The following is a 16,041-nucleotide window of genomic DNA, read 5'->3' on the forward strand; positions in this document are numbered from 1 at the left end:
TTGTAGCATGATTATGCATTTTCTGCCAACTCTTGGGTTGGGTTCAAATGTCACACTAAATTCCACATCGTTGGTGTCTATTCATATACCTTCCCTCACTCTTTCTCTACTTCTTCTTCACCATACCCAGCTTCTCTTTCTCTCTATCTCTTCACTCTCTTCTCCACCTCCCACCACCCACTGCATAGCAGTAAAGGCCCAAACACTTGGGCTTTATGCTAAGTGTAAAGCCCATTATCAAAGCCTGTCTTACGAAAAACCAATGGCCCAAATCCAATAACTTTTCAAGTGAAACAACTTTAGATCACTGGCAAAGGGAGCAGCAGATCTCAAATGCCACAAGAAGAAGAAGAAACATCTGAAAAAACCGGAGAAGATGATCGTTTGCATTGCAGTTGTCGGTCACCAGGTAAAAATTCTCTCTTTTCAAAATGTTCTTCTCTTTTATTTCCATCACTAGAATCTGACACATCTTTCTCCGATGAACAGAACAATCCATTGCATCTACAGAGTTTTACAGAAGCAGATGATGCCTTAAAACTTCACCACATCGTTCACTGTTCCTTGGATGTAATTGACGAAAGAGGTGAGGTGAAATTTATTGCCTTTTTGTTAATTGAATTATATATACTTGTTTTTGTTTTACAATTGTTACTTACAAACACCGTCATAATGTTAAGAAAGATAGATGCAACCCTTACTTGAGTTTAGAAAGCTATTTCAGACATCAGAATTTGTACCTAGGCTCACATCCAGTAATGTGTTTTTTATATTGGGCACCTTGTTGGCCCGTGAGGTTGCCCTTATTCTTTGGTTTGTTAAGTGGCTATATTGGCACGGAGGCCGTGTAAAAACATGTTTTGCATAATTTATGCAGTCATTCATTGTGCGGCTCAGATGGAATCTGACAATAGAGCAGTTCTCAAAATGTCATTCCTTGCATATTATGGAATTTCAGACTGTGAAAACAAATCAGACTCTAGGTATAGTGTTGCGTCTGCATCGTCTGACTTGTACTCTAAAATACAGTTATTGAGTTTCCCCTGTAAGGGTCTCTCTCGCTAGCTTAGATATAGCTATGCGATTCGATCCTACTTATTTTACTGCAAGTGTGCTAAGTTTAGTTAATCTGGATTTCTTATGTTAGGCCAAGCAGCTGGTTAGCTCGCTACCTGAATAAAGGATTAAGTTCATGTTTAAGTATCCTCTGGCTAGTTTCTCGTGAGCCAAAGTATAAGTTAAGCTAGGCGATTCGACTCTTTCCTATGGCTAAGCTCTTGCTTGCAGCTGTGTAGTAGATTACCCTATCTCCGGTACGAGCAAAGCAAGGGGTGAGCTAAAGCTGGTAGCAAATAACCAAATAGGTGGGGCTCGTGTTTAAAGGCTAGACCTAAATCAAGATCAACCTTTCCCGTATGGCGAAAAAGTTGAGATAGGGGGGAACTAACCAACCTGCTATGAGATTCGATGAGTATTCGCTTCTATGGACTCCCACCTGCAGAGCTCTTCTCCTATATAGTAGGGTTCGGGCTTACCCTTGGCTGGGTGACAGAGGAAGCAAAGTGCCCGCACTAATAAGGTCTGGAAGCACCTTTGTGAATTACACTTACAAGAAGTTATGCTCGCTTGGGCTTTCGCCTGTCTTTCCTTTAGCTTTGGACGAGGATTCTTCCCATCCAGCCACCTAGGCGAGGAAGCTTAACCCAATATTTCTTTCAACCTCGGGAGGAATTACTAAAAGAAAGGATTACGAAAGGAATCACTCGACTTATTCATTTATTTTCACATTTCGCTTAGGCAGGAGGAGAGAACTAGGTCTATCGAGCCAGAACTACTAGGAGGGGAGGGAGGACCTTAGCACAGTACTGACTTGCGGCAGGAATGGAGGGAAGGGAAGCACTTAGCACAGGGATAGCAGACTTCTCAGACCGAACTACCTATCCTATCCAGCCTCAGATGCGTCTCATGAGTCTGAGACTATAGAACTTACTTGATACCTAGATATCTAGCTACTAGGAACAGCCTAGCTAGTCAGATAGGAAGGAAAGAGCAGATAAAACAGCAGATAAGCTGAAGCGGAAACCTATTATACTAGATATGCATTGCTGCTCTTGGAGTCTAAGACTTCTAACTCTTTAGCCTCATTGGACTCTAGGACATATCAAAAGTGAACTAACCGTAAGAAGGAAAAAAAAAACTAACTGGAGGCAGGAATGGAAAGGCAGTAACTCTTTTTTAGTGAAATATGGCCTGATACTAGAAGAGATAGAGTAAGGAATTTCCAATCGGAAGCATTAGAAGAAAGGATGACTCACTCATAGGGATAAAGGCAATGAGAATGGTTCAATCTAAGACTAACAAGTGAAAACAAGAAGCCTACAGGCCTTATTACACTCACTGGGAAAGAAGGACGGAAAGGAAGCAAAGCAAGGAAAATGGACAAGAACTAGATCATTGCATTGCCCAAAGGGCCATCTCCCTCCTGCTAAGAGTCCAATGGATCGGAATCAGGATCCAGCAAGAAGGGAGGACTGTCAGACTCAGGCTAGCTACCTATTACTACCTATTACAATCCCTTACTACACGAAGGAGGAAGATAAGAGCAAGAAGGCTTTTTTTACTCTTCTATAAATGGTTTGCTCTGGTTGGTTAAGCATAGAGGAATCAAAAGAAAGAGCTAAATACACTCGGGATCCCCACCGGGAAGCCCTTCACTCCTTTCAGATGAGAAAGAAAAAGAAGATGAAGAGACAGAGTTCAATTGGCTAACCTACAGGCAACCGTTCGCCCACTGAAGGGAAGATCAAGAAAAGCAAGAACGAATCCCTTACGCGTGTCCCTCTAGACAGGAGGGACTTTGCTGCACTAGCCTTATTACACTACCAGTACATTAAGGAATGAAAACCTAAGAGAATATCTTATCCTTGCTTGCTCTCACCACCAAAGTGAGAACTATAGCATTCCCCCCTTATTAACCCCCCTCCCCATTGTTGGAGTCCTCTCAACTCCGTTCCTACGGCCTGCTGTCTGGAAGGCTATACCAAGCAGCAGAGGAAGAGGCCAACAAGGCCAAAGCAGCTGGTGGCTGTTCACATCAAATGACTTGTGAGGCGGCCCCTCAACATTTCGCGAGAATGAGGGAGGCCCATGCTGGTGTCGCAGGAGGCCACTGCTCAGGAAGGGTTACCGAAAATGGGCCATGTTTCAGGATGTGATGTGAGTAGATGTTTAAAGAGGCCTTCGGTCTAAGGAAAAATGGCCGGTGAGAGCCTCCCACTCATAACATAAGAGCTGACTTGATTTATCGTAAGAAAGTAAAAAACAAATTCCAGTCTTCAACCATTCCTCTCGAATAAGGGAAGTTTTCCACAGGCTTTCAAAGAAGCTGGAGAGCAGGGTGACCAGTTGTTTTGTGGTATTGGCACACGTTCAGGGGAAGATCCGTAAGGTAGAAAAGCACGCCCGAGTTGAGAAATGTGAAAAAAGAACAGTTCGGCGATCTAGTTTGTGTTAGTTTTAAGGGGACCCAAAAAAGAATTAGAATCTTTTTTTTGCCACCAAGTTATATGCCCAAGAGAAAAGGAACATAGGAAAGAATCAACAAGTAAGAAAGAATCGCAAAAGAAAAGAAAGATGTAACTAGAATATAGACCACTTTGATATCATTTTGGATATCCAATTCTGTCGCTTCTAACAGAAGCTTTTCCATCAAGGGCTTGGCTTTCCATGTTTTTCTGCAGGAAAGGAAGACCTGGATGCTGACTCCATCCATTCTCTTATCGAAGCGAAGAGAAAAGAAGAATCGAATGACTTTTTTGTGTTATTGTTATCAATGTTAGAAGGAGTGAAATTAATAGATGCGGGAGCTGCTACAATTGCTTCAGCGGGAGCTGCTGTCGGTATTTTTTTCTTCTTCTTTGTCCCATTATGTGGCTAGGAATCCCTCATTAGCAAAACAATCATTTGGTTATGTTCTTCCTTATCTATCTTTTTTTCATCTTTTTATGGAAGAAAACGTGAATGTGGGCGCGTCTTCTTCCAATCGCAACGCTCCAAATGAAAATCCCGAACGAAATAAAGATCAAGAACGGGACATTATTAATTCTCTCATTGTTCAAGGAGTTTCGGACTATCTTGATCTTTATCAAAAAGAAATAAAAAAAGATTTTCCAGAGTCCGCTTTACGGCACCCTTCTTGAATAAGGTGTATCGTTATATACTTGAAGATACCGGTATGATTGATTCTTGCGGGTGTGATAACCCTTTGTCCTTTCAGAATCTTCAATCCATTCACAGATTGCTCTGAGATCTATTTTCGTAGATTCTTACAAAAAGAACCAAGTTTATGATGCTGTTTCATCAATTATGCGCTCATACAAAAAAAAAAAAAATTCAGATGGTGTTAAAGGGAGAACTGCTAGGAATCCATCATTAGCAAAACAATCATTTGGTTATGCCATTTTGGGCTTTGCTCTAACCAAAGCTATTGCTTTGTTTGCCCTGGCATTTTCTGATCCTGCTGGAGGGGGCAATAATCTACCATGGCTTTTTTGTAAACCATTTGATCCGCGCTAATGCTGCAGAGATTGCATCTTCCTCCTCATCAGACTCCACCATGGGTGATCTGAGCGGAGAGGAGGATTCCATTTCTTCTTTGGGACGGGGGAGAGACAATGGACATACCTACTCATCCAACCCGCCAGCAAAGAATCGGGATTGTTTTCCCGTATTTCTGGATTGCTTTTCGGGGAGAACAACTCCTTTTTACAAGGGGATAAGGACCGCTACGTCTCAGCTGTTCAGCAGTCACTTCAGAGCGCTGCAGAATCGAATTTAGCGACGTATCGTGCGCATCTCGCCTTCGAAGAGAGGGAACTTGCGCGTGCCGAATTGCTTTTTCAAGTGCATTTGGTAGTGCGTGGACATCTTCATAGCGATCCCCTATTGCCCCCGCAAATTCGGGACAAGATCGAATCAGAAGCGGATGAAGTCATCCGCGATATTTTTTATGATAAAGTGGAAACAGAGTTGGGGTATGGAAATTTGTCGATAGAGGGCATAAGTCATGCCCAGGAGGTTCTTGACGATGTTCAAACTCATGGCTCGGAATCGACATCTTATCTTCAAAGTGTCGAACAGTTAATCTCAATGTTTGGTTAACATTGGGTTATGACATTTTGCTGCTGTCGTGTAGTTTTGGGCGCAAAGAATAGAAAGAAGAAATGCGCCTAAAATGAGGCTCCGTTCCATTGCGGCTACGCGGGGGGGGGGGGGGGGTGTGTAGGGAAGTGGGCTGTGGGTCCCTATCAAAGAGGTTCCATTTCTCCGGGGATGGGATTCATATGAGGATTCACCTCTGAAACTCGAAGGAGGGCATAACAACACTCTGTCGAAAACATGAGGCGGGAGTGCATCAAAGCTTGAATTTACTTAGCGACGTGAACCTTGGGTGAGGTGCACTAGCGAGCGATTTCCTTCCCCTATGGTCTTGATCCTTTCCATAGGTACAGCTCCACGGTACCAGATGTGAGTGAAAGAAGGGCTTTGCTCTAGGTCTATCTGCTCCAGATAAAAGAGATGTATGGTATGCCTCACCCAGTCAATGATGAAATTTGAACAACAAATATAGTAACACATGGACGTATCTGAAGGGTTCTCGGTAAGACCATACAGAAGTAGCCAAACCATAGTTCCACAGGGTGATCAGTCATTTGGAAAACCTTCCTCTGCCTTGAGGAATGGGACCAAAATAGCATCATAGAAGAAAGAGTAGTAGCCAAACCAACTGACATAGCTAGATCATCATCAAAAGAAGAGGCTACCTTTCGCTCTCAAGTGCTACTATCAAATCAAGGAGCCTTCAACGGCAAATCGCATGCGAAAATGTTGAATGTTTCATTTTAAGCATCAAGATTGGGTAGGTGTTCAGTCAGCTGTACTAAATGCATTGGATGCCTGGGCTACTGCATCGATCCCATTCCTACTTCTCTTGCGTCCCTCCATCCCAGGATCTCTAGGAACAGGGCTGACAGCAACACCATTAATCGAACGAGTCGGGATGAGAATCTCACATGGTGCTGTTCCTACCTCTCTCTGTCCAACTCGTTACTGCGTTCATTAAGAGTGAAAGCAGAAAGTCTCTTTCTAGTATTAAGATGGAAAGCCTGCCAAAGACTTCTAGGTAAGGAAAGGGAGAGGAAAGTGAGTAACAAGGGCTTATGCAGAAACTAAAATCTACGATCGTTTGGTTGGATCAATTATTTGTTTTATGAACGCTTCAGTTTAGTGTCACCATACTAAAAGCATCGAAAGGGCAGCAGCGGCAGCATTCAAATAAGCCAATTAATCGACCTTGAATGTGACGTGGATACGGTTGAGATTCATTCATAGGCTTTAGGTGATTAAGCAGGTCAAGTTGAAGGGGAATAACTTTCCAGTCCGTCCTTGGGGACGGAAGCCTTTGCATCACACGTCCCGGTGATAGGCAAAGACCAAGATTTGACCATCAGCTAGAAGGTTCTAGTACCTTTGTTAGCCGGGCCCATGGTTCATTTAATATCTCCACAAGTCTTATAGGCTATCCTAGTACAAGCGTCCTGGCGTCGGGCCAAAGTGAGCCATATTGTTTCATACAGCTAGTGCCGTTCCTACCGGCTCTGTGGCGTTAACCTAAAGCTCTAGTTCTCACTTCGCAGCTCTGTTCACTCCCTCTGGGGATTCTTCTTTCATCGTAGTCTTTCAAACTTGATTCAATGGTGTCAAGCTCCTTCTCTGGGCGCTAAGCTACTACTTTGAAAGCCCACCCCTGCTTAGTGTCCGTGAATGAGGGAGGAAGGAATTTCTGCTTTCTTACTCTCTGTTCAAGGAGACAACACACCAGATTTGCGGCATCCACTGTATTTGCAGAAAGAAGGTTGAAGAGTGAAAGCACTCTACGATTCAGATTTCGCTATAAGTTAACCAGTCATGAGCTAATATCATAGCTCCAATCATAGCAGCCAATACTACTGTTCGAGTCTTTGGCTTAAGCTGCAACGGATTAATCAAATACCTCTGCTCATCTGTCGTAACGCTAACACACTACTCTATCCATCTATAGAAAACCCCGGCAAAGGACTTCTTTTAATGGTCTTTCTGATCGACATTAAGCTTTCGCAGTCAATATCTGAGATTGATGATGTAACTAAGTGGGTATCACGATGCCTTATCTATCCAAGACAGAAAGAATGCCTATGATTGGACAAGGCAGTAGGAAAACCAGGGGTATTTTGAATATTTTCATTCGTGTATTTAAGTAGAAGAATAGCCAACTAGGGCTTATCGGGATATGAATGAAATGGTGCTCCACAAGGGCATCTTTGAAGTTCAAAGCAATAAGAAAATCTTTGAATGATTCTCAAGGGCTCTAGTTCATCCATGGATTCTATTTTACCATTTAACTAAATAATCAAACTAAGAAATTCCGGGCTAGATTTTTAATCATCTCAGTGGGAATTTCCCTCAAAATGATGTCTATAGGCTGACCTTTTCGGATTAGTAACGAAATTGTGACTATCACTCATCTGTGGACGAGGGCGGTTAAGCCATTCGTATCCTTCCTTGTATCGAAGTCTGCGAACAATTCCATCGACGACAATATCCCCGCCTTTTGAAGCTTCAGGGCGTAGTAGCCGTTCTCAAACATTGCTTGCACCATTCTTTCCATCCCCCAGAAGGAAAGGTATAGGATTCAAAATGGGTTAGTCCCCTTTTTCCATCGTCAATCGAGGGATGCTTGACGGTGACGGATATATACCCCCGTCTGTCACCTCCTTCTACATCAGCAAATACCATCCCGATGGGTCTTCACCCTATACTCATACTTTTCGGCCACTTCCCATTCAGCAACCAGGTGTCCGATCTCACATGGTGGGGCCGAGGAGGACAGCCTGGCCGCGTCAAAAGACCAGCACCGTCCTTTTGGTATCACCAGCATCGCGCTTGTGAGTACCCTGCTTCCGAGTCTGATGGCTATGAACCTTCCCTTAAAGCGGATGAGAGGAAGAGATGTTGATCCTGTCCTGCTTCATTGTCCGCTCGACTGGTCAAAGCCAAGGAAAGACGAGCTGGCCAAAAGGCATAGGGCCAAGGCTGAGCTGGCGGGCTCATCTCACTTATTGTCTGTGTGCTTTTATGGGATACACTTCCATCAAGGGAAAGTGCACTTTAGCTCAATTCCGTTTCAACAACGTGTTTGTTTCCAAACCACCGCTCAGCCCCCTCAAAACTATGGCATCAAGGTCGGCAACCCCAAAGGGTTGGGCCTCAACCGATCTACTTATAAGGGGACAGCCAGGAATCTCGGGGAAACATTTATATATAAGAGGTTTTTCCTAAAAACACGGGCTAGAGTAAGCGCCAAGCGCTGGCCCATTAGTGGGTTCAATTCCTGCTTGCCTTTCATTTTTTCATTTAAAAAGTAGTCTCGAGCCGCGCTCTTCTGCCATGTGAAGGGAAGATCGGATTGAACGGTTAGCGAACTCAACCCTTGTGGCCATAAGTCTCCAGGAAGGGAGTTATTAGCTTTCACTGCGTTTGAAGGGAGTGTGTTTCTTGAGCTCTCTCGGTTAACTCGCTGAAAGTTAGTTAGTTAGTCTCTCTCTCAATCGTAGACTACTCTAATAACATAGTACGTCTGGAGTGGTTGGTCACACCCAGCCAGCTTCAAGCAACTTATTGCAAAGAGTATTAAGGAAGTGCCCTATAAGCCTATCAGAAGTGTCCAGTGTTGAGGTTGAGTTTTTCTCTGTCCCTTTTTACGCCTGACGTCTCATTCAGGCTAGTATGCCTCCTCCATAGGGTGAGCTCAGACTACCAGGTTGCATGAGCTTACAGCTGCCTACCGGGTAAGAGGTGCTACTTAAGTGAGTTGAGATCATTGGGCCATGCATTGGCTTGCCTCGGTGATCCATTCACCATCTCCCTTCTTATAGATTTTTGGCTTACTAGGGATGAGGATCTATTCATATAGTAAGTCCCTTTGTCAACCACACGTGTCTATCTTTTTTATCACCTCATCATTCACAACATTATCTGTCATCCAAGAAGGCTTTTTCTGGCAAACAAACAAACAGCAGCAGAGCTAGAAGTGGAAGGGAAGGGTCCTAAAGGATACCTCGTACCCACGTCCTGGACTCTAAAGAGATACCCCACCTGCTCGCTGGTGGATAATGCCAAAAAGGCCTGTCAACATCTTCTGTTGATTCAAAAGAGCTACTAACTGAGCTGCCATGAATTCATAAGCTGTATGGATATGGAATCACCTAAATCGAAAGGTGGGGTGGATTCCAATTCCATTACCTAACTCTCCCCTTTGTGGTTTATTCCCATTCTCTTCATTTTCTTTATTTAAGCCATAAAACTTCAGCTTAACCGGTTGCTTCAAACAATTGGTACGTAATGTCGAGCAACATGCTTCTCTCTAGATTCATAATAAGATAAGAGTCTATAGTCTGACTGGTACTGGTCAATTCATGATTGGAAAAGACACATATCTATCATATTTGGATAATCTCAATCAGAGCTGCCTTTTAGGGTTTTTGATGTACTTATCATTTTGTATGTCTTTCTCTTGGTGCAATCAAATGTGTATCAACAGATCAGCAATGGGTCGAAAAGAAATTTTTGCTCTGTTCATCATCCTTCTCGTTTTTTCAGAAAAGTCTTTGGAAATACACTATTGCATGACTATGAGCTGTCTTGGTTGTGACTTTGAGTTATGAATTTGGCGTTGATTATAATTTTAACTTCTCAACCACAATTCTATCTCCTAATTCCAAAATACAAAACCCACTTTAATCTTGATGTGTAGGTTAGTTCAAGATGAGGCGTTTGACTTCGTGCCTCACATTGCTATCGTTTGTAGTTATTAGTTTCATACGTTGATGCTCTTTAGGAAGCTTGCGCCTTCTGAAGTAGATGTTTGAACTATGCCTGAATATTTGGATTTGTAGGAAAGAAACTGTTGTAACTAATGTTTTTACTCCTGCTCTGTGTGTTTAGTGAACAATCCGAAAAAAACTGGCCCAACGCTGAATGAAACATTTCTTGGTCTTCTTTATCCAACAGAGAATTACAAAGTGTAAGTTTTTTGGAGTCAATTTCTTTGGAGGTGCTTATGTTTATTTTCTAATCGTTGAGTTTACTATATGCAGATACGGATATCTGACCAATACAAAGGTGAAGTTTATTTTGGTCACAACCGATCTAGATGTCAGGGATGCGGATGTGAGAAATGTAAGCAATTAAGCATTAGTGCAATAGTCATACTCACAATCAAACTTCGAATGCAGAAGTCAAAATACATAGTTAATGATTCCATGATTCTTCGAAACTGGAGTGTGAATAATACAAATAAAAAATGTAGAAAAAGGTAAAGAAATGGCTCGGAGACTTCTGTTTATTGTACGTTTATTTGAAGAAAAATTGAGAAACACTCTCACTTGTTCTTGATTTCTTTGTTTATTTCTTTAGTTTTTCAGGAGGTTTCATTCTGCATATGTGGATGCGGTTTCAAACCCATTTCATGTGCCGGGGAAGAAAATCACTTCCAGAATATTTGCCGAAAGAGTCAGTTCTATTGTCAAGTCTTTTGGATTCAGTACAGCTGTATAACAAATATTGTTCCTGCATAACATCACGGGCCTCTGTCTGAACGACTGAATCTTTCAATGTACTTTTATACCTTTGTGCTGGTCGTTTTTTATGTTGTAGTTATGGCCAACGATTCTGCTAATACCTAGTGGAGTTTAAACACATGATAACAAGATCTGTTTGGCCTATTTAATGACTACACTAAATTTGAAGGGTTTTGTAGTCCCTTGCACAGGACATCTTGTTGTGTATGGGATTACAGGTGCAATTTGGAACGCCAGTTATTAATGTATACTTATCGATGGAAGCTTTCGTTGCGTCAGTAGAACGTTTGTATTTAAATTTTTTATATCCAAGTGAGGACAATGGTGGACTGCTTCAAAGTATGTGGGACTTGTGGTTATACACAGTAACAACAGACAGAACTTTGGCAACATGTTCACTCATTTTCAGAATATTAACACTACTAAAGGGATGTCCTTTACCGTGTTCTCATAGTGCCACGTCATCTTAACAAAAATTAAGAGAGAAATTCAAAAAAAACTAAGTTTTTGTTAGGGATGCCAGAATATCACTTATAGCTTAACCTGTATTGTCACCAGAAGCAACAAGATTTTCATTTTAACCAGAACGTTCAACAGAACCTGACGCAACAGTCATAAGGCAATTATGCAAAAGTATAGCCACCATAATAAATACAACAACCATTGAGCTCAGAAAGGAATATAAATCATGATAAAGGTGCATAGGAATACTACCATCTATTCAAATTTGTTATTCCTAATGATTCAGTATGTAACTCTGGGAAAACTCTAGTCTGGGTCTATTCCACAGAGAAAAATAGAGGCCCTAAAGCAAATTATCGTTTTGGGAGGATATAAAGTTCAATAGTTGGACAAATTGGCAAAGAAGAATGATGACAGAAGCTTTGGGATTGATCCATAGGTGGGGTCCATTCAGGTCAGATTGCAAAGAACCTGCCTAAGGTTATATACAGGTACCCTGTGTATCAACCTCCTTTATGTGATTGGTATTGGGCTGCGTCGATCGATAAGGCTCCTGGATTGATCAAGACATAATAAATCTACAAGTTCAGCGGCTTCTGATTAGCATCGGAAACTTACTTACGAGTCTAAGATAAAAAAAATATATCTGAAGGTAAAGCAACCCCAAAATGAAGTAAGAAGTTATAGGAAAGAATTTGCACATATTGCCAGTGCCACAGCAAGGTGCTTCTGACAATGACCAAAATGGTGTAAGAAGTTATAGGAATACTAGTGATGGGGAGCTTAAACCAAGTAGCGATCTGAACAAGCAAGGACTCCAACAAAAACTGGCCGAGCTGCAATAATATCTGACACGTATACTGGTGAGGATAATTCATGGTTGCATCCCCACAATTTTCCCACTATTCGCCATCGCAAATGAAGCATTTCTTCTGTTAGTTGCTTCTGAAGATCCTACCCCTATGACTCTTTGAGTACCAAGGGACACATATGAAACAGAACTCAGCAGGTGAACTTGCAGAAATCAAATAAGCACCAAACATGCGATATAAATCTCAAAGCAAACAACATAGCTTGCAATAGGAGCAACCCTTCTTGAGCAACTTCAGCAAGAAATGCGAACACCGATTTAGTGGAGGACGAGAAGCTAACAGCCATTCTGCCCAAACATGAAAAATGAGAAGAATCAGTATACGAGATATAGACAACATAAACACAAACCAAAACGAGAACTGCTCAAACAGCTTAGGAAAGAGTGAAAGACAGACCCAAAACGAGATTAAATGGACTTCTGCATATGCAGGAAGCCGGCCAGAAAGAGCATCCGCAACTATTTGATCGAGTCTTGCTGAGGAGCTGATTTCTCTTGTAAGAGTAGCAGAGTTGCACCAACAAATGGATGCATGTATGTAATTTGGAGAAACAAAAGCATGTAGCTCATGAATATATCAATCTAAGAAAGCTTTAGTTTCATTAAGTATTGGCAAAACAGCATCCTACATACAAGAGTCAATACCTATGTATCCAGAGTCCTTGACAATGTGTCAACCATGTTCAGACATGCTTGAGCAACAACGTTGTAATCATCGTCCTCACTCCTCGTCTTTATGCATATTTCATCACGAACTGAATCTGCAGGATATGTTAAAGTTTCTCATAGTGCAGAGAGAAAATAGCCCAAAAACCAAGCTACTGCCATTTCTAGATGTCATCACTGAAAACTTCCCTTGCCTCTGCTGGCCTTTCTGGACAAACAATAAATTCGGAAACAGTAACTAGAATTAGCAACAATCCAATTCCTAAGAAACCACCCACAAAAAAAAAATCACTAGTATCAGTGTACGTTATCATATCAAGGTGGGGCACAATAACCTAAATACACACAGTAGCTTGTGTCTTATATACTACCTTGAGTACAAAACAGGTGACCTACTTTTCCTTGCAGATAAAAATGGAAGAAGAAGAAGACAAATATACAACCTAACAGGCCATTAGCACATAGACAAAAAGTAATTAACTGGAGCTATTAAGCCAAAAATATACACCCATGTGTACCTGCACAAAACCATCTTCCATAACTCAGCAACATAGCCAGCATTGCTGAAGAGCCCGTAAGTGTCCCAAGAAACCTTGAAAGAAACATTTCCCTCAAGATACATTTTTTAAAGAGATAACCCCCACTTTCCCCACAAATTCATCATCATGATTGCACGAAAATGTTAAGGACACTCATAGAAATGAAATGCAAACCCATTCGTGTAAAAGCTAATTTAGGAGAAAATGAAGTGGGTGAGAGTTCCTTCTCATCACTTTCTATTTACTATTTACAAATAAGAGGAACCCTAGAAGGGCAATAAGTTAATTACAGGATTAACAAAAGGAAATAACAATACAATCCCTGCTTACAATTCGTATGTGCACAAAATCATAGTCCATAACTTAAGTGACATTTCTGAAGAGCTCATGAGTCTACTACTCCCAAAGATCCGCCTAAAAAACCAATAATTAAGGAGCTTTGACCCCCCCCCACAATTTTTTTTCCTCCGTGCCCATTAAAGTGAGAATGCCAAAGAAAATTACAGATATTGCAGCTTCAATGCATGGGAAATCCCATCCTTCCAACAACCATTGCAACTATTCCAACTAGGCCAATAGCCATAGCTTGTAAAAGAAGAACCTCATCATACCTAAGCACCAATAAAATTTGCTTTAAATCCTAAACCCTTTCAACATATGGAGCAAAAACTAAAATTGCAACATTGGCAACAGACCCATCCCAAACTGCACAAGTATCATCGGCGCACTAAGAAATACTTAATCTATAAAACAAAACCTCGGCAGGCATTCGAAACGCATACTAAAAAAGGGTAATTGTTATAATTGGCTGGTAATCTCCCCATAAAGGGATCAAGGAAAAGTAAGGAATTTCCTCTCCATGTTCTCTCAAAAAGCAGCCTGAGGATCATATTATTTTGCCTGTACAAGAAGCTAGTGTCATTATGCATTTGGTATCGTATAGTGTACATTAGTCAATAACTAAGACATATGACCTTCATCCACGACTTACCTTACTGTGTCAGATGCATCCATAAGGGCATTTCAAATGCAGGGAAGAACAACTTCTGTAGCTGTAAATTTTCATGTTGTCATTCACATTGTCTTTGTGCAATTTTGATGGTGACCCAAGGAAGTGACACCACTCTTCTTCCCTCTAAGGCTGTGTTTGTTTAGTGGCAAACCTCTAGGGGATTTGCCAGTGTTTTCCCACTAGAGTTTTGCCAGACTAATTTGTAGTGGGAAAATTTCAATTTGCCAGTGTTTGTTTGTAAAAATTTCTAGTGGGAAAATATTAGATTTGCCAGTTTTGCTAGTGTTTGTTTACATGGTTTTTTTCCCATGGCAAATAATATTTCAACTTTTGGGAAATATATATTTTTTTGTTTTCAAATTCAATGAAGTATAAAAAAAACAAAAAATAAAATACAAAATAAATAAAATTAAAGACAATACAACTCAACATTAATAGTACTCATAATATGTCTTCTCAAACTTGGTCCAAATGTCGTTACAAGTACTAATAAGAACATAGAAAAGTTATCAAACTTGGTCTAGATGTCGTTACAAGTACTAGTAAGAACATAGAAAAGTTAACGTGATTAAAAAGTTGCAAATCAAAAATAAAAAATAAAAAATGCAGCATGAAAGTCAACAGATATTACAAGTGTTATTACAGCATCAGCGCAGCAGCAGCCAGGCAGCATCACCCAACAACACCCAGCAGCAACAACAGGCAGTCACCACCACACCACTAGTCCAGCACACTCAATACACACACCACCAGTTCAACACACACACACACAGCACCACCACCACCACCACAAACACACACACACACACACACTACCACCACCACCTACCAACACACGCTCACATACACCCACTACCAGCCGACACACACCACCTCCCATCACTCTCTCCATGGAACCTCATACTGACGCACTCAACATATCCTATATCTAAACAAACATGGATATACGCATACATATTTATGACCATTCACCAAATTAGACAACCAATGCAACAAAGCGATACATTCAACCAAATGAACAAAATATTGCTATAGACGCACAAGTCTTTCTCTCAATCCACCCTAAAGACGAACAAAATATGCCAATGTCAAACTTTTATTAAAACATATAGAAATTTTCTCATAAAACTATATATTCCAGTCATGACACCAAGAATGATGTTTGAACACAAGACAAGATTTTCTAAGTACATAAATCAGTGTGCTGACACAGAAGATAAGATTCTGCCGACTGCTTCTCACAATTGGACCTACACATAAAAAGATTTTAAGTGTAAAGCTCTCAGAATTAGAGCCAAAGGAAACATGGTACAAGCTGGTCTGGGAGAAGGGCAGTGCCAAGTCACTCTTTCAACACGCACATCAATCGAAATGTAGTTCCTTGCTCATGCACAATAATTCAAATTGCAATACTACAAGAGGTATAGTCAGTATGAGACCGAGGAAGTATTATAATGAGTGATCGGGCATTCGGGCGCCAATCTTGTCAAAGGAGAGAGGAACAGATTCACAGATCTTTTAACACCAAAACAATTTCACCCAGATTTCAACTAGGATTAAACTACATTTTAAAGAATCTATACGCAGTACAGTAAAACCTATAGTCAGTATGAGCCCTGAGACCTAGTAAGCCTAACAATACCATATTTCTTAAACCATAATTCTTAAACCATATGTTTTGCAAAGCACACAAAGTTCTCCTCCTAAAACCCCCACAGTCATAAAATCATACTCATCCATACCTGACATATCGATTGTAATCACGAGAGAGCTAACTGGCACCACCCAAAGCCTATGATAGAGAGAGAAGAAAGT

General features: G+C 41.2%; 1 protein-coding gene and 2 long non-coding RNA genes across 3 annotated transcripts; 2 read left to right on the forward strand and 1 right to left on the reverse strand.

The window, feature by feature from the left end:
- The first annotated feature begins 250 nt into the window (after window positions 1-250).
- On the forward strand, window positions 251-10,954 carry LOC147506923 (uncharacterized). Its single transcript, XM_086558964.1, has 5 exons — window positions 251-409; window positions 490-586; window positions 10,042-10,120; window positions 10,194-10,275; window positions 10,513-10,954. Exons 1-5 carry the CDS (start codon window positions 377-379, stop codon window positions 10,651-10,653), a joined length of 432 nt encoding a protein of 143 aa, XP_086415090.1. The 5' UTR covers window positions 251-376; the 3' UTR covers window positions 10,654-10,954.
- On the forward strand, window positions 595-4,063 carry LOC147506924 (uncharacterized). The gene is made up of 2 exons (XR_015194027.1): window positions 595-1,142; window positions 1,190-4,063. It is a non-coding gene; the product is annotated as an uncharacterized LOC147506924 (long non-coding RNA).
- A 139-nt stretch (window positions 10,955-11,093) lies between the features above and the next one.
- Window positions 11,094-15,861, reverse strand: LOC147506925 (uncharacterized). Its single transcript, XR_015194026.1, has 5 exons — window positions 14,206-15,861; window positions 13,194-14,114; window positions 12,655-12,883; window positions 12,407-12,494; window positions 11,094-12,297 (listed from the first exon to the last, which is right to left on the reverse strand). It is a non-coding gene; the product is annotated as an uncharacterized LOC147506925 (long non-coding RNA).
- Window positions 15,862-16,041: the final 180 nt, after the last annotated feature.

Source organism: Coptis chinensis, chromosome 4 (genome assembly GCF_015680905.1).
Source record: "Coptis chinensis isolate HL-2020 chromosome 4, ASM1568090v1, whole genome shotgun sequence".
Classification (NCBI taxonomy): domain Eukaryota; kingdom Viridiplantae; phylum Streptophyta; class Magnoliopsida; order Ranunculales; family Ranunculaceae; genus Coptis; species Coptis chinensis.

What these genes read in the sequence shown, in the direction of transcription:
- LOC147506923 (XM_086558964.1), top strand. Translation starts at nt 377, where the DNA reads ATGATCGTTTGCATTGCAGTTGTCGGTCACCAG. An exon ending in GGATGTAATTGACGAAAGAG is followed by an intron (nt 587 to 10,041) that starts GTGAGGTGAAAT and finishes CTGTGTGTTTAG; the next exon opens with TGAACAATCCGAAAAAAACT. An exon ending in CCAACAGAGAATTACAAAGT is followed by an intron (nt 10,121 to 10,193) that starts GTAAGTTTTTTG and finishes TACTATATGCAG; the next exon opens with ATACGGATATCTGACCAATA.